At 41.3% G+C, this 23,035-nt stretch overlaps 1 protein-coding gene across 1 annotated transcript in view; it reads right to left on the reverse strand.

Moving 5' to 3' along the window:
- TTC12 (tetratricopeptide repeat domain 12) overlaps positions 1–23,035 on the reverse strand; it is a gene marked incomplete at its 5' end in the record, with an annotated part of 180,982 nt that overhangs the window by 8,844 nt on the left and 149,103 nt on the right. The window contains 4 exons of the mRNA XM_082273683.1: positions 6,357–6,456; positions 10,747–10,848; positions 16,993–17,061; positions 20,976–21,077. Coding sequence (XP_082129809.1) covers positions 6,357–6,456; positions 10,747–10,848; positions 16,993–17,061; positions 20,976–21,077 — 373 coding nt within the window. The remainder of the gene's footprint in view (positions 1–6,356; positions 6,457–10,746; positions 10,849–16,992; positions 17,062–20,975; positions 21,078–23,035) is intronic.

Below are 23,035 nucleotides of genomic sequence, written 5' to 3' on the forward strand. Positions count from 1 at the left end.
CAGTGTCCTCTGCAGAAACGACACCAGTCAGTAACTCTGCTGACTTAGTAACTGAAGATACAGCTGCTGATGTTAGTGAGAGAATGTGTCTACCAGAATGTTGGGACCAGAACCAGTGGCTAGAATTTAGTACCCTTGGCTGTTTGTAGAAAATGGCCTTTTAGGATGCAATGTGTGTCGTGAGGTTGAACACCTTGGAATGTCTGTTTCACAGGGTGTATCTATTTCAAAAGAATGGAGCACTGGTATGATTACTCCATATGGCAAAACAAAAAAAGATATGTTGACCTCACTGCGTTAAAAAATACATAAGATTTTAGAAGCACATGTAAAGGCAGGAGATATTCAAGCTGTATAAAGGAGATTTTGCAATCCCACATTGCAGAAAAACAGAAACATAGGTTTGAGTCCACCATTAAAGTATTTTGCACTGCCTAATTTTGTGCAAAACAAAATTGCCCTTTCACAGACTTCTGAGATCTTATCAGCTTGCAAGTTGCAAATGGTGCAGACTTAGAATGTATTCTCCATAGTGAATATACAGCTGCACGAATAATAGATTGCATTGCCAGTGAAATGAGAAAAAAGCTTTGCAAGGCAATTGTTGAACAGACTCCACACATTTCTGTATATATAAATGAATGTACTACAGTTTCTTCACATTCAGTGTTAATTGTTTATATTCATGCCTCTGTTAATGGAAAAGACCTAGTCACTTTCTTTCTCGATTGGCTTGATTTGCCTAAAGCAGATGCACAGTCTATTGAAGTCACTCTTCTAGCTTGTCTTTCTAAACATGGGTTCAGTAATGACTTTCTTGCTAGGGGTTTGTAGTGATGATGCAAGTGTAATGCTTGGAAGAAAGTCAGGTGTTCTGGAACGACTTAGTGAAAAATATCCACAGCTTATGAAATGCCACTGCTTGTGTCATAGGCTTGAATTATGCATTTCAGATACAATTGATTCTATATACTTTTTGAGAAGTTGTATGCTGTGTATCATCAATCGCCAAAAAACCCGTCTGAGCTCTCTTAATGTGCAAAAGAATTAGAAGTACAAATTCTTAAAATTGGAAAGTTTTTTTCATTTAGGTGGGTTGCTTCAAGCCAGAGAGCTATACAAGCAGTTTTGGAGTCATATCCTGCACTGCACAGTCATTTCATAAAAGCAAGCTTAAATTCAGCTCATAAGAGTAAGCAGAAATCTCTATTTAGTGGCCTTAACAAGGGCCTGACGTCAGAAAATTATTTGTTAACCTTGCTGGGGTTGCAGATGCTATTCAGGAAATGGGACTGTTATCTAAAGCCCTTCAAAGAGATGACATCACACTTCCATAAACCTACCAGTGGATTATTCGGTCAGTTCATGCAATTGAAAAAATTAAAGATATGCCTGGCAAACATCTGAAAGGAGTCATGGAATCTCTGGATAAAGGGAATTTCAAAGGAGTGGCCATCAATCAAGACAGTACAAAAAGCCAAGTGAGGATACATTTCCCACAATTTTATCAATGTTTGGTGGATAATTTATGCTCCAGGTTTTATGCTTTAACTGCGAGCAACAGACCTGCAGCTTCATCACATCATAAGAATTTGAAGTTCTTATCTCTGAAACTGACATCCTGAATTCCTAACGCTGACAAATGGATGTGTACAGCCCTTGGTTTGAAGGTGGGATGAAGCTGCAGCAGCTGTGCAAGAGATTCCGTCTCAACAATGCATCCATGATCTGTGAAGGTTTCAGAGTTTTTATTGATAATGGTGGTGCAGAGGTTCCTGAAAATCTGAAACCAGTTGTGACAGCAGTTACCAGTCTTCCAGTGACATCCGGTGATTGTGAGAGGGGCTTCAGTACAGTAAATTTGGTGATGTAACCCATTAGGAGTGGGCTTGACATTGAACACCTGTCTTCTTTTTTGTTTGTCAGTCTCATTGGCCTTCCTGTGGATTTATGGGCTCCTTTACTATATGTCTCAAAATGGCTGACCACACATCGCAGTGCAGACAATACTAAATATCGAAAAGTTGATCATCTTGAACAGCAAGGGAAACGTTATTCCTATTTGTGGGATATTTTCTAATGGACTGTGTTACTTTTTTTTTTTTAATACATTGTTTGATTTAGAAATTTCTTGCGAGGGAACTATTATCACATTATATTGTGGTGTTTTTTTTTGTTACTACAGCACACTGGTTGAATTATTTTGCTGTTACATCTGTTCTATATTTATTTGTTTAATGCATGTGAATTTTGGAGGTGTCCTTGTAAACTGGCACTTTAGAAAAAATGTTGCACGTTATTTGATAAAAATGGAGTACGTATTATATATGTATATATATATATATATATATATATATATATATACACACACACTTTTTTATTTTTGGGGTGGAGGGGGGTCTTGGTGAGTCCCCACACTTTTTTTTCCAGGACTTGACCCCTGCTCATACCGTAGCAAAACGACAAGCAAGCTGTTCTTGCTGGGACGATGGTACGATAGCTAAGTGGGCTAGCAAAGCATGTGGGTAAACATATTTAAAAACCAGCTGGAGAGACATAGGCTGCCTGTCCATGTTATGGGACTATGCCAGCAAATACATACACTATCATTCTGCATTTCAGCTACCTGGCTCACCCCTTCATATTTTTACATTTTGCACAGTTTCCAATATTCCAGAATTTCTTATTGCAGTTTATTTTTTACCAACCTGCACCAATTTACATGTTCAAAATGTAGCCTACAAATATGACTTGTTCACTATTAATAAGCGCTGTTGTTTAATATTCAATTCAATTGTTGTCTGACAGAAAAAAAGTAAAGATTAGCAGGGTCAGAATGCCAAGCTGTTCAATTATTAACTAGGAATTTTGCAATTACCTGATTTTCTTTAGAATCTTGATGTGCTAATTAACATTCAATGGTGTGAGGTAAAGATGAATAGGATATAATGACTACATCTACATCTTGACTGTGTTAAAACCCCCTCGTTTAATCCTGTGCAAACCAATGAATAATGTACTTGGCATCTCCTGCACTGTTGGGCAGAGATATGGTGCGACTACCAAGAGCCCAAAGAGACAAAAATACCATACTGTACGCAATACTATATACATACTGTGTGTCTATGTGTATATATATCTATATATATATATATATATATATATATATATGTATACATACATAATACTGTATATTGACCTCACAAGATTGCATTGGGTTTTGTAAGCATTTTTGAGGAATTTTAGGGCACATTTTTAGCTCTGCCTTAGGCTAATATGGCAGGGGAAATTTCTTTGAAAATTTAGCACATGCATTTTTCTTGATACTATAGAAAAATAGCATAATTAATTGTGTACAAGCATTTTTCTGGTGTTTCCAGTGATGGCAAAATGACTGGACATGAGAAAATGCATTGTCTTCTTTGGAGATATTTTTCTTCACTTTCTGTGTCTTTGATCGGTATCAGATAAAGATTAAAGATGAAAAATAGCAAGATAGACAAAAACAGCAGTATCATTTCCAAAGTTATCTGTTCATTACCACTATTGCCATAATTGCATGTGTAGGGCCACAGTTGCCTCTGAGGTGCCCATAATGACCACATTGATACAAAAGGTCTGATTTACTAAAACTGGAGAGTGCAAAATCTGGTGCAGCTGCGGATGGTCAATGTTTGCACTCTCCAGTTTTTGTAAACGAACCCCAAAATATTCCTTCTGCATGGACATGTGCATGATGAAAAAAATTGTTTTGTTTTGTTTCGTTTAGATTAGTTAATCTAGTTATTTCGTTTAATTTGTTTGATTTGTTCAATTCGTATTTGGGATTTGTATTCGGAATTCGTTTTAGGTCTTTTTCAAATGCTCTTGGAATTCATAGATTTTTTCGATTTGAAACGTTCAAATTGATACATTTTGAATTGGTCGAATCAAAAACTTTATATATATATATTTTTTTTTTATTTGAATTTGGCAAAGTGAACAAACAAAAGAAAATTAGCTACATGTCTTTGACAAAAAAATTCTCAATGAGCGTATTTTTAACCGCTTAAAGACCGGAAAATTTTACCCCATTCCTGAACAGGCCATATTTTGCGATTCGGCGCTGCATTAACTTAACGGACAATTGCGCGGTCGTGCGACACTGTACTCAAATTAAATTTATGTCCATTTTTTCCCCCACAAATAGAGCTTTCATTTGGTGGTATTTGATCACCTGTGCAATTTTTACTTTTTGCACTATAAACAAAAAAAAGCGACAATTTTGAAAAAATAACAATATTTTTCACATTTTTTTTATATGAAATTCCCCAAAAAAAAAAAATGTAAAAATCAAAATTTTTTAACATTTTAGGCCAATTTGTTTTCTGCTACATACGTTTGTTAAAAAAAAAAAAAATCGCAATAAGCGTATTTTGATTGGTTTGCGCAAAAGTTATCGCAGCTACTAACTAAAGGAAATGTAATAATTTTTATTGTTTTTTTTTTTTAACTAGTAATGGCGGCGATCTGCAACTTTTTTTCTGGGACTGCAACATTGGGGTGGACAGATCGGACCCCTAACTGACATTTTTTACACTTTTGGGGGTACAAGTGACATTACTACAGTAATCAGTGCTATACATATGCACTGTTACTGTAATAATGACACTGGCAGGGAAGGGGTTAACTTTATTGGTGATCAAGGGGTTAAATATATGCCTGGTGCTTACTGATGTGTGTGGGGGGAGGGGACTGTGTGACACAGGCACAGGTCGCAGGTTCAGCTATGCTGAATCCTTTAATCTGTCCCTGCCTGTGTAAACAAAGCGGGCGGATCTCCTAACTCGATCCCCGACGATTGGGGGAAGAGCGGCGGTGATCTCCGCCTCTCCTCCCCTGGCCTGCCTCCCCTGTGCCTGAATACAGCAGGAGCGAGCCGCCCACAAGGGGAGGAGTCCAGCGATGTAGGTATACGTCACTGGACGATAACGAGCCACTTTGCCGCAGTACGCTCCATGTGAGCTGTCGGCAAGTGGTTAAATGTGCACACTGAATATGAGCTTGCATAAAATGCCCCCCCTGCCGCCCACCTAACTAACAGACAGATAAAAGTATTTTTTTTTTGTCACTGGGATCAGGGCAGGGTAAAAAGATTGTGCATTGCACCCACACAACAAAATCTATGTAGATCGCTGAGTTGAAGTTCTGATTAAAGAATAAAGATTCTGTCCTCCTATATTCTCTCCCTCAAAGCAGCAGCCGCAGGCCTTTCCCTAGAACACAACAAAATCTATGTAGATCGCTGAGTTGAAGTTCTGATTAAAGAATAGAGATTCTGTCCTCCTCCTATATTCTCTCCCTCAAAGCAGCAGCCGCAGGCCTTTCCCTAGAACACAACAAAATCGATGTAGATGGCTGAGTTGAAGTTCTGATTAAAGAATAAAGATTCTGTCCTCCTATATTCTCTCCCTCAAAGCAGCAGCAGTGCCCTAGTACACAACAAAATCTATGTAGAATGATCGCTGAGTTGAAGTTCTGATTAAAGATTCTGTCCTACTCCTATTCTCTCCCTCAAAGCAGCAGCTGCACGCTTTCCCTACACTAGACAGAGCAGAGTGACGTGTGGCGCTATGTGACTCCAGCTTATATAGAGGCTGGGTCACATGCTGCTCTGGTCAATCACAGCCATGCCATTAGTAGGCATAGCTGTGATGGCTTCTAAGGGCACACCAGTTAAACACTTGTGGATTGGCTGCCCTGCATCTTTTTCTACGTGCCATTAAATTGCCGGACACCAAACTGGATAATGAACATACAGTACGATGTTCGGGTTCGGGTCCGGTACCAAAAACCCTAAAGTCCGGTACGAACCCGAACTTTACAGTTTGGGTTCGCTCAACCCTACTCCCCAGTTTGCCTGTGAAGCTGGCAGGCAATAACAATCAGAAAGCACACTGATAAAAAAAAAATTGGTTTGTGTAGGTCAGTAATGGTTAGCTTTAAATTGTGCCCAAACTCATCAGTTGTCTATCAGTTTAGAGCTTTCAGCTGTAGTTTGCATATTTCTATGAAGTTTGATAATTGATGGAGATCTATTAGTTCACGTGTGCTAACGAAGACTGATGCTTGCCAGTACTTAATGTTTGTGGACTGCCTTACTCCACAATTGACAGTACTGTAATGTTAATTCCACAGATGCTAGCACTGTCATTTTATTTAAGATGTATGTTACTGATGCTTTTTACTTTTTAATTTAACCTGGTCTATTAAAAATATTATCGGATTTGAGTTACTTTTCCTACCATAAAACTGGAGACAAAGAACCTTAGCTGATATGTTGGGCACATTATTATTTAACAAGTATAATAACTTACTTTTATCATACTTGATAACATCTTTACATGCCTGGATGTCCTCTTTGGTGCACACAGCAAGCCCCTTGACAGCATATATCGATGTCTTCTGTCCACCTGCCTGTGTATAAAAACAATCACTATCAAGCAGCAACATGTAAAGTTAAATGAATAGCCAATGACCTACACAACTGAGTATAATAAGCTCAAAATGTGCAGCCAGACATTATGAAGGTTATATGCACATAAATCAGCAGTCAAAAGCATTACAAAATCTTTCTATGATAACCAAATCTAATAAAACCAATATAAAACATACTGTATATTTGAGGAGATTCTCCGGACAAAAGTTATATTTTTTCTCTTACTTACAGCAGGCCATTGGTCATTATTTTTTTGTCCTTAGCCTGAACGTTGTTTTCAATTTTCAAATTTTCAGGCTAAGAACATATTTAGCGAGTACAGAAAAAAACGTGTTGATCTTGCTAAAAATGCAATGTCACTCCCTGAGATCATCTGAAATTACAATCCCATCTATTGTCTGTAAACTACCAATCTCCCCAGCCTCCATATAATGGTGATGAACAAAGGTTTTTGGAAGTCCAACAAGGAGGTCAACAAATAGGGAGCTACAAAGGTCTGGGTGAGAGATAACAGGGAGTAAATTAGTAGCTTTGTAAGGCTGAATTTTGAAAATGTTACAAAATTGAAGGTGCTAGAATTTGGACAGTAATCAGATGTGGGACTCAAAAGACAGTTCAGAGTCCAGGATTACACCTAGCACCCTGGTGTAAGAAAAATGATTGATGGTAAGCTATCAATCTTTAAAACTCAGGGGAGGGGACATGGGAGGGGAAATATTATGAGCTCTGTTTTGGAAAGATTGAGTTTGAGATGGTCTAATACAGTGTTTCTCAACTACGGTCCTCATGGCACACTAACAGGCCAGGATTGCAAGAAATCTGAAATGCATCACAGGTGATATCATTTGCTGCTCAGTGATTGCAGTATTCTAGTCTGCATCTCCCCAAGATAATACTTAAAATCTGACCTGTTAGTGTGCCCTGAGGACCGGAGTTGAGAAACACTGGTCTAATATGTCAGTAAATTAGTGATGCGGAGTAGAGTGAAGTGGTGAGCTGAGGAATAGAGAGATAGATTTGGGTGTAATCAGCATAAAGATGGTATTGGAAGTAAGGTTATCAAATGACTCAGGGAGGTGTCAATAAGAAATAGATCTAAGCCTGGAAGCCTAGGAGAACCCTTACAGAAAGAGTAATAGGAGAGGGGGAGGTCGAGTTATGGTGACATTGAAGTTTCCCTGAGATGAACAGCAAGAGAACCAGGAAAGAGAAAAGTCTTGGAGACCAAGGGATTGAAGTTTTTTTGAGAATGAGTAAGCAGTCAATTGTATCAAAGGCATCAGAATGTTCTAATAGCAGTATGAAGTAATGACCAGATTTTTTTGTAGTTAGGTCTTGAGTGAGTTTTAGGAAGGCAGATTCTTTGGAGAGTTGTAGGCAAATGCTAGATTGTTAGGGGACACTTTGGGCCTGGAATAAATTTTAAGGAATTTTTAAGATGAACCCCATGCAAAAAGCATACCAAATCCTTATCCAAGCATGAAGCCTGGGAGCTCAGGAAAGAGGGAGATGAGCATATGGCTTCCCCCTCCTGGGCCATATCAAACCACATGTCCTTTTTATGGAGGGGTACCTTGCCAGGGAAAAACCCCTGGCAAAGCACCTTATCCCCAAGTTGATGAGGACAAGGGCATCCTCACTACAGTGTTGACCCAGTGGTTGTGGGTGTCTGTGGGCAAATTGAGATCTGGGACCCCCCGTTAACAATAAGAGGGTATCTGGATACCAACCCTTCCCCATGTGAATTCACATAAAAATTCACATGAATTCACATAAAATTCAAAAAATCCCATGATGTACATTCATTGCCAATCACATCATCCATCAATGCAGATCCACATCAATCACAATGAACGATGCCTGACACAAAAAAAATCCTTTTGACCGATGGACACATCTGATCCTGTGGCTGACGGGACATTTCTCTGAGCCGCACTGCTAAAGAAAAGAGTAGTGTTCTGCCTCCCCAATCTAAGCACTAAAAGTGTGCTCTCCATAACTGGGACCGTTGTGGCAAGATAGCTGTAAATTACATTCTCAGTAGAATTAGCAGACAGTCACTCAAACTAAATGACATCTTACAGATTGTAGAAAGCTTTAATTAAAAACTTGCACAGATCTTCACAGATAGACTTCTAAAAATATCTAGCTCCAACAATTACATGTGCTCAGAACAGAAACTAAAAGCACACTGAAAAGAGGGTGGGACTAGCTATGCAAAGTAACTCCTAGCTACGGAATGAGGAAGAGACAAATTATTAAAAGGCAAACTAACAATGAATGTTTAACACAATAGGTGGGATCTCACAGGTGATTTAATTGACCAAACATGGCCACAGTCAAAATTGGTCAGTGTCGATATCTGAATATGGCCTTTTTTGTCAGGGATGTCACCCTAACCCTGCCTCTTGGTTTTTTTATGATGAAGAGTCCCAGCTAGTAAATGATTAGGGTCGGGTGATGTCACTAGTCACTAAGGTATTGGTACTAAGATCAACAACCATACAGCCAAGTTCAATCCAAACACAAGAACTTTGATCTCAACCCCACTCAAGAGTATGGCTATGTCTTTTGAAAACCCTGGTGACGTCTGTTTGCCAAGATTGTAGCGGATGGGACACAGAAGAGCTGTGGCCTTCTGGAAATCTGATCCCTAAACTAAAATGGGCTACTGTGATAGACTCTAACTCCAGTGTGTCAGGTCTAGGTTCAGAGGTTACCACACTCTCTGTTTGAAACAATGTAGAAGATTTCATGCACTTGTGTATCTATATAGCATTATATGCAATAAGACACATAGGGATTGATTTACTAAAACTAAAACTGGACAGTGCAAAACCTGGTCCAGCTGTCAATGGTAGCCAATCAGCTTCTAACTTTAGCTTATTCAATTAAAGTGATATAAAGGCTTGGTTTTTTAATGTGTTTTTTAATAACAAACATATCATACTCACCTACTGTGTGCAGAGGTTTTACACATAGCAGCCCGGATCCTCCTCTTCTGCCTAATGCCACCCATTCCTGCCAAATGCCACCAGAGTAAGCAGCTTGGCCCCACCCTAACTCGATCCTCCTTGGCTCACTGGCTGTGATTGACAGCTGCCTCAGCCAATGAGGAGTGAGAGTTCCAGGAGAGCAGAGGCTCTCGTGCACATCGCTGGATCAATGTGGGCTCAGGTAAGTATTAGGGGGTGGGGAGGCTTTTTTTTTTTTTTTTTACCTTCATGCAGAGATTACATAAAGGTAAAGAAACTTCATGCCTTTAAAACCACTTTAAGCTTTGATAAAAAAAAAAAAAACTGGAAGCGGATTAGATTCTATGCAGAGCTGCATCAGATTTTTCAATCTCCAGTTTAAGTAAATCAACCCAATACTGTATAAAAAAAGGAAAAGTGTATTCCAAAATGTATTTTGTTAATACAGTTTATCTCAGAGAAAAGTACCTGTAATGTTTCAAAATTCACTCTTTGCAGTCTTTGGAATTAATTACTGTATTTTCTGGCATATAAGACTACTTTTGAACCTCAAAAAAATCCCCCAAAAATGGGAGGTCGTCTTATACGCCGAGTATAATATCTCCAAGGTAACCTAAGTATAAGTATTACCGGTAGATTATGTAATAGGGGGGTCGTCTTATACACCCAGTCGTCTTATACGCCGGAAAATACGGTAATTATGCATTTTATCTTTCTGCTTTTTTTCACATCTGATAAAAGTACATTGCTTCCAGTTATGTACAATATCACTGTATGTTATAAGATCCTCTCATATACAACAACAATATTGGTTAAACTTTACCTTATTGCAATCCAGTATGGACATGTGCTCACTCCCCATTCTGGGGGGCAACCCTCTGGCTCATATTAACACATAAAATAATGTATGGGACAGATAACTATTTAATGAGGATTAATTAGGGAGCTTCCACTGTATTCTTTATTATTCCATATATCAAAAAATAAAATATGTAATTGATTATACCTTCACCATCCACTATTAAAAGCAATGACAACCTTGTCATAATCATATCAGGACGCCCTTAGCACAATGTACCTCATTATGATCTGTTCCATATATTATTACATACAGTATGCTATAAAACCCTGCAGGCCTTCTCAACTTATATACTGCAATGTCTAACAAGCCTGAAGTCATTTCATTAAGCATATAATAAATAGTCCATCAATATATAACTTAAAGTTAGAAGGATGTTATCACCTCTGTATTTTATTTCTTCTCACTTACAGTATATTATAATGTATTTTTACCTTCAGTATTTTGAGAAGTTGTTTTACAATTCCTTGATGTACTAAAAGGCTCACTGCTTCAGTGCATTGCGGGAGAATCCTGCTAAGAATGCCCACTGATCTCTGCACAAAGACATTAAAAAACATTTATTTATTTATTTGTATGTAGATTTTATAAAAAAAAAAAAACACATAAAAGTACTTTATCATAAAGGTGCAGAGATTTCCCAACCGTCAGATAATCTCTGCCGACAATAACAAGTACTTTTGACAATTTTGTCATTACTCTCTAGTTAATATAGATCACTGATTCTTAGATGTGCTCCTTTTAAACAAGTGCACTTTAAGGGTTTTAATGTAAGTAATTTATTTAAACACAAGAAAAGGTATTGGCCACACATTACCAATTTTGTCATTGTTACACATTGCCTCTCAGCCTTCTTATAATACTTTGCTGTTGGGATAGCATTTAGCTGTTTTGATGACTTAACATGTTTCTTTGTCTTTCATAAGCAGCAGTTTGTTTTCTGGACTATAATGAAAGATTTGCCGATCTAGTCTGACCTAAGAAAAACAAATAAAGTGGAACTGAAGCTTTTTAGTCCCCTTTAACACTTGTGCGTACTTCATGACTTCCAATGAGTACCAATCGTATCTGTGCGACTTTGAGTCACAATGACTTCAAAGTAGTCCTTGCACTACTTTGGACTGACTTTAAAGCGTTTTGAGGTCCATAGACCTCAAGATTACACAGGCATTGCTTCAAGTCCAGTCAAAATTGCGGCAAAAAATTGCAGCAAAATCACGCAACTTTTTGGTCACAAGTGTGAAAGGGGCCTTATCCATTACATCTAAAAATGTCACAATCTTAGCTTCTATTTAGATCTGTAGGGGACAGGGTGCAGTACATGTGATCAGCTCAAGGCATGTCTTGAATGCTACTGTTTTGGGAATTTAGTTTTGGTTCCACTTTAAAAGTTAAGTTCACCTTTTTTTAGAAAATAGCCTATGCAGTCAAAAGAACCTAGTAGATAATAAAAAACTGTGCAGCTTTGTAAAAATTGGATTTTTGTGCTTACCGTAAAATCTATTTCTCTGAGGTCATCGACTGGCACAGCGCTCCATATACTGGGTTATATTGCCTCCTCCAGGAGTAGGATTAGGCCGAATAAAACATCTGGCTAAGCCCATGGGCCCATGGGCCCAAGTGACTCCTCAAAAGGGCAAAACGTTTGGGGACCACAAAGGGCAATTTTGGCTGTTCCCATTCCTTACAGGAAAACCTGTCAAGGCACATAAGGAAACACCTTCAGAGTGTGAGGTGACGTATGCGTACCAAACGACACGGCCACATCCATGGCTACATCAGCTGCATCCTCCATTTTTAAAGTCTCATGCACTGCAGTGATAAGTGCATGTACTAGAGCTTTTTAATTCACTGCTGCAACCATGGAGGAATTATCTTCACTATGGGATGGATCTGGGGTGTAATATTAAGCCCCCCTGGACAGGCCACATCCACGGTGGCATCAGGCTCAGAATCAGATGAGACAGCCTGAGCAGGGAAAGGCGGAGACACTTCCTCCTGGGCCTTTCCCACACGCCACTTCCAGCTGGGACACTAAGGACTGTAGGACCACCGTCACTGCAACCATGGGAAGCTGGGGTTCTGAGGGACCTGCCACCTCCATGAGGGGGTCAGTGGGTGGAGATGTGACCCTGAGGCTCCATAAGGAATGGAAGAGCTTGCAGTACAAAAACAATCTTTTGGCACCACTAAAAGATCCTCCAAGGCTCAGGGTACCCATCAGCAGAGAGAGAGATACTAGGGTCCCTCAAGGACTCACCCTACCGATCGGAGGATTTTGGACCCAGCATCACCATGGGCCCCATCCCTGTTTATATGTCCAGGGCACAGGAAGAGGAAACTGAGGAGGAAGAGGAAGAGCCTTGGCATCCCCACGAGGCTTCAGTCATCTCCAGCGTCTCCCGGACTAAGGGAAAATGGCCCCATGACCTCATTGGGCTACACAAACATGGCTGCCAGCTGGTGACCAGCCAGACTAAGGAAAAATGGCCCGGTGACATCATTGAGCTATACAAACATGGCCGCCAACTGGAGACCAGCCAGACTAAGGTAAAATGGCCCCGTGACATCATCGGGCTACACAAACATGGCCACCAACTGGAGACTAGCCAGACTAAGTGAAAATGGCCCCCGTGATATCATCGGACTACACAAACATGGCCGCCAACTGGAGACCAGCCAGACTAAGGGAAAATGGCCACCATCAGTTACAGCATGCATCCAGGATCTTCCCTTTGCCCTCTGTAACGCTGCGCCCTCTGCAAGGGGACCCACTCCTGAAGGTAGGACACATATTAGGGGAAACTCCACTGTGCACTTTGCACTATTCTTTGCACTGGGACCCCCCTGCACTATATCAACACTGCAAACAGTGGGGCATGCACCTAGGGGTCTCATACACTTGGACCCCTACAGACTACCAGGGCAGGACACACTATCCCAGGACCCTTACAGAGTGGGGATAGCAGGGGAGACCCCAGGGGTCTCCGCTGCATCCTCTGCCCTGGGACCCCCACCAGACTCCAGGTCCAGACAGGGGGTAAAGGGAGTGGGGGAAGCCCAGCTCACTAAGGGAGTTTTAAGAATGGGAGGAGGGAACATGCAGGCAGGTCTGACTGTCCATGGAGGTTACCCACGTCCACCCCAAAAAAAATGCCAAAAGGGGAGAGGGGGGACTGTACTTACCCTTCCATGGTGCGGGTAATACTCCAGACAGAATCCTCACCACCGAAGTAGGGGAGCTGTCGGCCAAGGGACCTCTGTGACTTAGATCCAAGCCCAGTGGTTTGCGAACCCTGTGAGACGTTTAACTCGCGGGCCAGCTTCTGTGAGCACGTAGCTCTGGTCTGCACATCCTCACTGGCTGAACTGGGGGGACCACTGGATCTAGATTATCCAGCCAGTCACCCAACAAAAAAGATGTAAGGAAGGAGAAAAAAAATTGCTAGAATCAGAAATCCCAGCTGGGAGCCTAGGTCCTTACTCCTGACTAGACAGATTAAAATTGATTACCTAGAGTAGACAGGGGGTTATTTACCAAGCTGAGAATGAGGCAATATAACCCAGTAGTTATGACTTATGGAGCGCTGTGTCCATTGATGAACAAAAGAGAAATATTCTTTAATGTTATTGTCCAACCTGTAAAACATTTGGGACCCCCAGAGGCTTGGTCGAAAAACTCACAGTTAGCAATCCAGTTAGCAATCTTTGTATGCTTACTTCCCACATTATAGGAGTGATTGCAATGTGGTGGTTGGCACTGCACTGAATAAATACAACCTGTAATGTTTCAGTATGGTATGTAGCTACTAAATACTTAGCCATCCAGGTTCCCCTTGGTTCCTTTTTTAAACTGACCATGGCAACCACTGAAACAGATCCATGTTGGCTTGGTCAGTTTGTGTCCCCGAATTGCTGCTAGGAGGTTCAAAATGCCACATGTATGCATGGTGTGCCTCTATTTCCCAAAGTCAGATTGATGCTGACACTCCCCTTCCTGCTTACACACCCCCTCCCAGCTTGAATACTGTACCAATTGCTACCTAAGGAAAGGAGAGTCTCACCCTACTCCCTTTTATAAACTAAGCTGCTGCCACTTGAGCTGGGAGGGGGCATGTCAGCAGCTTTTCACATGCAGAGCACTGAGCAGAGGCAGAATGTTGTCCTACTCCTGTCTGTACACAGAGCCGCTAAGTGCTCCACCTGCAAGAATTTGAACACTCACAAAACAGTTCATCCCTGGAGCTGTCATGTTCATGGCCTGTGTGGGGTGCATGAATTATTGGGTTTGGGGGAGTTGGATGCTACTCTCCTTGCCTGCTCTCACAGTAAAATAAATGGATCTGGAACCATAAAAGGGGTTTACACCAGGTTTCAACGAATCATTTAATTAGGGGCACATAGGAAGGCTGAAAGGACTAGGGAAGGGACACAGACAGATTGCTACTGGCATGCAACCTCACTGGCTTTTATAGCTTGAGTGGTAGTCGCTCTTGCTGAGGGTCGATTCAAGTCTTGGCTCCCAGCCCTTCCTAATACTTTAAGAATAATGCAACAAAGAATACCTTTTAAACTGCATTCACACATGCATTTTGGCCCAACATCATGTACCTATGAGAACCTCAGTGAGGGTTCCCAGCAATTAGCTGTGAGAGGCAGCCCTACTGAAAGCAATGGGAGGCTGCCAGCAACCACAGCTATTTGTGGCCGCTTGCATGAAATCCCTATGCAGTGATTACTTGTGTGAGTGATCAGCCCTGGACAAATACTGTCTACATCTGGGGCCAATCACTTGCAGGCAATTTCCACATAGCTCCTACATGAAAGCAGCCACAATTAGCTGTGGGAGCCTGCAGCCTTTCATTGCTTTCAATGGGGCTGTCTTCAACAGCTAATCCTGGGGTTTTCACAGGAACTGTCAAAGCTCTTGGACTAAAACATAGGTGTGAATATGGGCTTAGAAAAACACCCTTTTAAAAGTGTGTTCAGAACAGTCAATATTTTTGACTAGAAGGCTAGATTGACACTCCTCTGACACAAAAGGCGCGACACTTCTGGTCTAACTTTGCCCTGAGACTTCGGTCCAACATCGATCCGACTTTCATGCTACTTTAATGAACAGGATCTGACTTTGAGATGAGTGCGACTTTTGTCTGTTTTGGATTTCCATGCCAAATTTACAAAAAATAAACAGCGTGAGGATCCCACCCAAATTCATACCAGACCCTTATCTGAGCATGCAGCTCGGCAGGCTAGGAAAGGGGGGCAAGCAAGGCCACGTGCCCTCAACATGGAGGATATTGGGGACAAGGGTCTTTTCCCCACATCCTTGGGCTGTGGTTGTGGGGGATTTTCAGGCAGGGGGCTTATCGGAATCTGGAAACACCCTTTGATAAAGGGGCCCCCAGATCCTCCCCCCATGTGAATGAGTACCCCTACCCATTCACCCCAAAAAAAAAACAACAGTGTAGTGTAACAAAAAACATGAGGCAGTTTTTGAAAATTCCTTTATTAAAAATTAATAATGTCACCTGATGTAGATCCAGCATCAATCATAATGGCCTTTGCCGCCACCAACACGATAAAAAAAAAACAAAAAAAAAACAAAAACACTCCTTCCCCGACTAATGCTGCCACCGTTCTGGCAGCTCCAGTGCCTAACAGTTCTTAACTAGCTATGGGGAGTGACCATGTAGTGACTTTACCCAGAGACCCCAACCATTGTGACGTCACTTCCTCGGGCATGATGGGTCTGTGATGTCAGAAGGGGGAGGTGTCTCCAGATGATGTAACCGCATGGCCACGCCCCATAGCTATATAAGAATTGTCAGACACCAGAGCTGCCAGAATGGCGGGAGCATTCGTGGGGGAAGAGCATTTTTTTAAATCAGGTCAGCGGCAGTGGCGGCCATCATGATTGACGTAGGATCTACATCGGGGACATTATTATTTTGGCATAAAAGGTGTGAAAAACTGCCTCATGTTTTTGTTACACTACACAGTTTTTTTTTTTTGGTGAATGTGTAGGGGTACTCATTAACATGGGGGGGCGGGCACTGGGGCTCCCTTGCTCCCGTTCCCTGCATGCAGACCCCCACAACTACAGCCCAAGGTTGTGGGGAAGATATCCTTGTCCTCATCAACATGGGGACAAGGTGCTTTGGGGTGGGCGGAAGAGCCCCCTACCCTGACCCAAAGCACCCCCCATTGTTGAGGGCATGTGACCTGGTATGGTTCGGGGATGGTGTTCACCTGTCCTCCCTTTCCTGGCCTGCCGGGCTGCATGCTTGCATAAGGGTCTGGTATGTATTTTAGGGGGACCTCAAGCCCTTTTTTAAAAAGATTTTGGCATAGGGTTTCCCCTCAAAATCCATACCAGACCTAAGGGGCTGCTACGCTATTGTTTTGTTTCAATTCATTTTGCATTGCTAACATTGCCTCTGATCACAAGTCACATGTCACAAGTAAGATCACTTAAAATGCTGAATAGTGCAGGATCCTTTTCCAAAGTTGGACCGACACAAGTCAGACCAGTTAAGATGGCTCTCATAGGGAATCATTGATTTTTACATGTCATGCGACATGTCCTTTTAAAGTCAGAGCGCATGTCGTACCAGTGTGAACGGGCCCTTACTTTGTTTCAGTGACCTGAGAGACATGAATATGGCATAATAACTTACAGTGAGAATCATCCCATCTTTACTGCAAAGTAGAGATAAACATTGTGTGCTTATAAAAATTCCTCGCTCCTAAAAAGAAAAAAAAAAGAACATTTATGTCAATAGAAAAACAGCACAAAGAAGGAAGGGCCATTTGTGTAAATTGACAATACAAGAACTTTCCACTGAAAGCCAAAGAGTTTCAAATACATTTCAAATTGTATAGGTATGTTCAGAAAGTTTTGACTATTTCTTTGATTCAGTGACCATGACAGAATCCTTTCCATAACAAACATGTTTAGAAATAAATTTAAAAGAAAATTAAATATTTTAATAAATTAAAAGAATTAATTACATAAATATTAAATGGCAATGAGAATCATTCAGTCTTTACAGCAATGTACAAAAAGGAATTAGTTGCTTAAAAAACACAAATGAAGAAAAATAAATATTTTAGTTTATTTTGTGTGTTGCCATTATTAGGATTTTCAACTTAAAGTATAAGTTCAGCTTTTAGAACAAGATAAATGTTACACCCATAATTTGAGTGTGTAACGTGGAACAGTAAGAGGGGGATCTTCTCCCCACACCCGCTGTCACATACTGAAAATAGTGCGGGTCGTTCATTCACAGCGATCTGTGAATGAGAGAACTACAAGTACTATCATCCATTGCAGCTTATGATTTGTAGTTCTCAATGAACTGTGATGGCACTCATGAGCACTCTAGTAGTTCATTCACAAGCACTGCAGCTTGTAAAGAGCCTGACTTCTCTGCCATTGCACCCCTGATCATGAGTGCAATGCTTTGCAGGCTCCTGCTGGACAAAAATAATAATTACACAATTGTTGTCCTGCAAAAATATGTGCATTTAATATTTTTTCTCAAAAGGTGACCTGATCCTTTATACTCTTGCTGACCTGCTTACACTAGGTGTCCTGAGAGTAGAGACGGCAAGGCCGAGCATGTGGTGTACTTTCGGATTTTGCAGCACGCATGTCTGCATCCCCTTCTGACTTGTATAGTAATTATAGTAATAATTAGACCAACAAGCCTGAACAGACAGATGAACCAGAAGTCTGACCAGAAGACTTCCAATATAAGGCGATCACATGTCCCCCAACTATGAAGAGGCTGATGGGGGTGGATCTTCATGTGTGAGTGGATTTATCCACAGTTTTTGATCTCTTGGATTGCAAAGGACATTTTGGGGTCTGCGGACCGGGGTCTTATTGGAATCTGGATACCCCATTATTTATTAGGAGGCCCTCTGATATTACCCCCTAAGTGAATGAGTATGGAGTACATAGTACCCCTCCTCATTCACAAAAAAAAAGTGTAACATAGAAATAAAGACACTCAAATGTTTGACAAATCCTTTATTAAAGAAATAAAAATCCCCCAAAACTACAGTATGTCCCTCACCATAAATCCGTTTTCCTTCATGAAGCCCCACACCCACTAACTCGCTAAAAAAAATAAAAATGAATAACAACGGCACATGGGGAGACACAGCCTGAGGGTACTTACAGCTGGGGATGGAGGTGACAGCAGGGGTTAGGACAAGGTGTGGGCGAGAGGGTCACTTGCCCTGGGCGCAATGGTTTAATGTAGGGATGGGGGTACCTACCTTCTGTTACAAGGCAGACAGAAGTAGTGGCAGCAGCAGTGATTTTGACAAGTGGGTGACTGCTGGGCATAGGATCCCCTACACTTGCACTTCATAAATGGGGGGAGCAGTTTGCCGTTTTGCCCAGGGTGCTGGATGACCTTGCCCCGGCACTGGTGACAGCATCAACCAAATATGGCCATTGACACATTTGGTCAATGTCATCTTCAGTGTACTAGGGGGTACATTTTACTGGGTTAAATTGTATCTCCTGTAGCATGCCTTCAGCCTCTGCCAGCTTTCTGCAGCATTGCATTCACTGAATATCATGTATGGCTCTTTGGGGATATTGGGGGGCTGCACTTGAGGCTCCCTATATTGTCAAAAGTTTTGGGACACCTGCCTTTACACGCACATCAACTTAAATGGCATCCCAGTCTTAGCAAGTAGGGTTAATATTGAATTGACCCACTCTTTGCAGCTATAACAGCTTTAACTCTTCTGGTAAATCTGCCCACAAGATTTAGGAGTGTGTCTATCAGAATGTTTGACCATTCTTCCGGAAGTTTATTTGTGAGGTCAGGCACTGATATTGGATGAGAAGGCCTGGCTCACAGTCTGCACTCTAATTCATCCCAAAGGTGTTTTATCAGATTGAGGTCAGAACTCTGTGCAAGCCAGTCAAGTTCCTTCACCCCAAACTTGCTCATACATGTCTTTATGAACCTTGCTTTGTGCACTGGTCCAAATCATTTGGTGGAGGGGGGATTATGGTGTGTGGTTGTTTTTTAGGACTCAGGCATGGTCCCTTAGTTCAGTGTTCTATCGGGTTCAGGTTAGGACAGGCCAGTCAAGGTCCTCCAACCCAAACTCGATCATCCATTTCTTTTTTTTTTGGACCTTGCTTTGTGCACTGGTGTGCAGTCATGTTGGAACAGGAAGGGGACATTCCAAAACTGTTCCCACAAAGTTGGGAGCATGAAATTGTCAAAAATGTCTTGGTATAACGATGCCTTAAGAGTTCCCTTCACTGGAACTAAGGGGCCAAGCCTGACCCCTGAAAATTAACCTACACCATAGTCCCCCTCCGCCAAATCATTTGGACCAGTGCACAAAGCAAGGAGAGCTGCAGCCATCCTTAAATGGACAGATACTAACGGAATATTCTCATAATAGACTTTTGGGATAATTGAGTCATTCAGCTATTCTCTGGTTGCCCAAAGGGTTTTTATTTTTTATTCTGTTGACCTTGGGGCTCCTCTAAAACTTGCAGCAAACCCTAATACCTTGATTTTACAACCAAATGGCAGACCATTCAGACAAATCAACCTCTAATGCATCCTGATACTATATTCCCTACCAAGACTGTCATGATCAAGCAGCATTAACTGGTTCTGGACCGCCCGCCGTATATATACTGCGGCAGGCTGGCCCTCCTGCGTGAACCGACCTAGGGCTATGTTGGTCGCACGCCTGCAGCCACTGGTGGCGTGCTCCTGCCCCCACTCGGCAGCAGGGGCTCCGATTGCCACCTGGCAGCCGCGATCGCTCCCCGCTGAGAGAGAAGAACGGTAGGCTGTTGTAAACACAGCTGACCGTTCTTCTCTCTGGAATGATCACAGAACTCCTGTGATCCTTCTATATAGCATCAGAGGTCTCTGTAATCCTTTCCCAAGCCCATCCCCCCCACAGTTAGAAACACTCCCCTAGACTTACTTTTAACCCCTTGATAACCCACAGTGTTAACCCCTTCCCTGCCAGTGTCATTATTACAGTAACAGTGCATATTTTTAGCACTGATAACTGTAGTATTGTCACTGGTCCCCCCCAAAAGTGTCAAAAATGTCAGTAAGGCGTCTGATCTGTCGGCCACAATGTCGCAGTCCCGCTAAAAATTGCAGATCGCCGCCATTACTAGTAAAAAAAAAAAAACAATAAAAATGACATAAATCTTTCCCGTAGTTAGTAGACGCGATAACTTTTGCGCAAACCAATCAAAATGCGCTTATTGTGATTTTTTTTACCAAAAATATGTATCAGAAAACAAATTTGCCTAAAATGTTAAACAAAATTTGATTTTTAAATTTTTTTGGGAATGTTATATAGCAGAAAGTGAAAATTATTGTTTTTTTTTTCAGAATTGTCCCTATTTTTTTTGTTTATAGTGCAAAAAATAAAAATCGCACAGGTGATCAAAGAAAGCTCTATTTGTGGGCAAAAAAAAAGGACATCAATTTTATTTGGGTACAGTGTCGCACAACCGCGCAATTTTCCGTTAAAGTAACGCAGTGCCGAAATGCAAAATATGGCCTGGTCATTAAGGGGGAAAATCTTCCGGTCCAGAAGTGGTTAAATAACCTGGATAGTTTTTTTCAGAGAAGCCGTCCTATCTCACCTTTATTGCAATGTTCACTTCCAAGGACAAGTTAAACATAAGACCAAGAATTGCAATTAAAATGTCCTTGTGTTGCTCTCCACTAGCAGAGCTGCATTCATCCTATGGAATAACATAGAAAAGTGTTATCACCAATATTAGAAGCAAATTACCATACCTTGATCTGATTAACATGGCAGACATACATTTTGTAATGTAGCTCTTTTACATCATGACGTTGCCAATATATCTGCATAACAATTACCACAGTTATATAAACAGTTTTTATAAGTACTTTTGCACCATGGTTTAAAAATTGTCAAGGAAAACGTGACATCTTCCATCATCTTATCATTTTGAAATGGAAAATCTCATTTCAAATCCATAGTTTAACATGGTGCTGTCAATGTGTCAAAAATGTCATCTCAGGAAAGCTTTCATAAACTCTTCTGGTAAAACAGTCTGCAGGACCAATGCTCCAAAAATTGAAACATCATTTTGAATTGATTAGTTCTTTAAATGTACCCAATGATATAACTCCATGCTTAAATAAGTTTCCAAAACTAAGTAAAATAGTACTATGCACACAAACCGAAGACAAGAACAATATGCATTTTCATTTTGTTTGACATTATTTAATCAGTTCATCGTTTCTGTTTTCAAATTTCATCATTTTCAATATCCATGGGACATAATTAAAGTACATTCTACTTCACAGTAGACTGGAAAGAGGATTTAGAGAAATACATTGGAGGATCAGTGCAAACGAATGCTCTGAAAACAATGAAATGTCTGGGACCTTCATGAATGTTTTAGGTACCAAGAGAGGTTCACGTCCTTCTTTGGCACATATTGTACACTAGACAAATGGAAGGGAGACAGAAGGTAACGATTCTAAGAACAAAAGCAAATAGTTTTTCAGAGTAGATCTCCCTTGGTTATTTTTGTTCTCTCTACTAAGAAAATCATTTTTACAATAGCCATGTCTCACTAATAAATAACGTTTGGTAACACTGGATAAGTGTACCTGCTAGAAGATAACACGGCATATTTCCAGTTATTCCCCAGTCTTTACATTCTCAGCAATAGCTTTGTCAGCTTCGGTTTTGATATTTTTTTTCTTAGGGTGCTGGTTCCTTTATCAGTAAAGTCAGGAGATTTGCACATTTCACTTAAAGCATAGGTGTCCAACCTTTTGGCTTCTTTGGGCCACATTGAGTGTAGAGAAATTTTCTCGGGCCGCATATAAAATATATACTATAGTTAAGGTATATACTGTAAGTAATAAAATGCCGCCGCGCCCTTCCCGCGCTGCTGCGCCCCCCACCAGCACTAATTTAACACAACTAGTGGATGATCCCCTCCGAGTCAGCCTCTGTCTACAGTTAGTTGGAAGCCGCTGTGGCTGTGCCCCCAACTCGACTTCCTTCCTCCCCAGCAAAAAAAATAAAAATTGTCAGGGGGCAGTGGGCCGCATTGCCTGCAGTTCCAGACCGCATGTGGCCCCTGGGACGCAGGTTGGACATGCCTGACTTAAAGGGTCAGTTTACCCTTACCAAAAAAACTGCCTATGCAGCAACAAACTGTGCAGCTTTGATCGAAGTTAAATAATGTCCTTGTTATAGGAGTAGGCCATTTGCGTACTTCCTGAAACCTGGCCGAAAAACTCCAGAGAGGGCATCATCCCATCCTCCTTTGTTGCTAGGACATTGCTAAGACACACCCAGCTAATTTATACCCCCTTACATGTGCTCTCTCTTCCCTGCCCCCAGTAGCTCTGAGCTCAGCGTGATAGTGGACCATGGGGTTTAAGAACTCACTCCTGTGAGGGTGGGATTGAGCCGTAACTGCTGGGAGTGTCTAAGCAATGTTCTAGCAACAAGGCAGGATGGGATGGTCCCATCTGTGGGAGTTTTTTGGCCATGCTTCAGGAGGAATGTAAATGGACTACACCTATAGCAAGGTCATTATCTAACTTTAGTTACAGCAGCACAGTTTGTTTTTTTATCTACAGACACCCATTACCTGCATAGTCAGTTTTTTTTTTTTTTTGAAAAGGTGAATTAACCTTTAAAGAATAT

Source organism: Pelophylax lessonae (assembly GCF_965119305.1).
Source record: "Pelophylax lessonae genome assembly, chromosome: 12".
In the NCBI taxonomy this organism is placed as follows: Eukaryota; Metazoa; Chordata; class Amphibia; order Anura; family Ranidae; genus Pelophylax; species Pelophylax lessonae.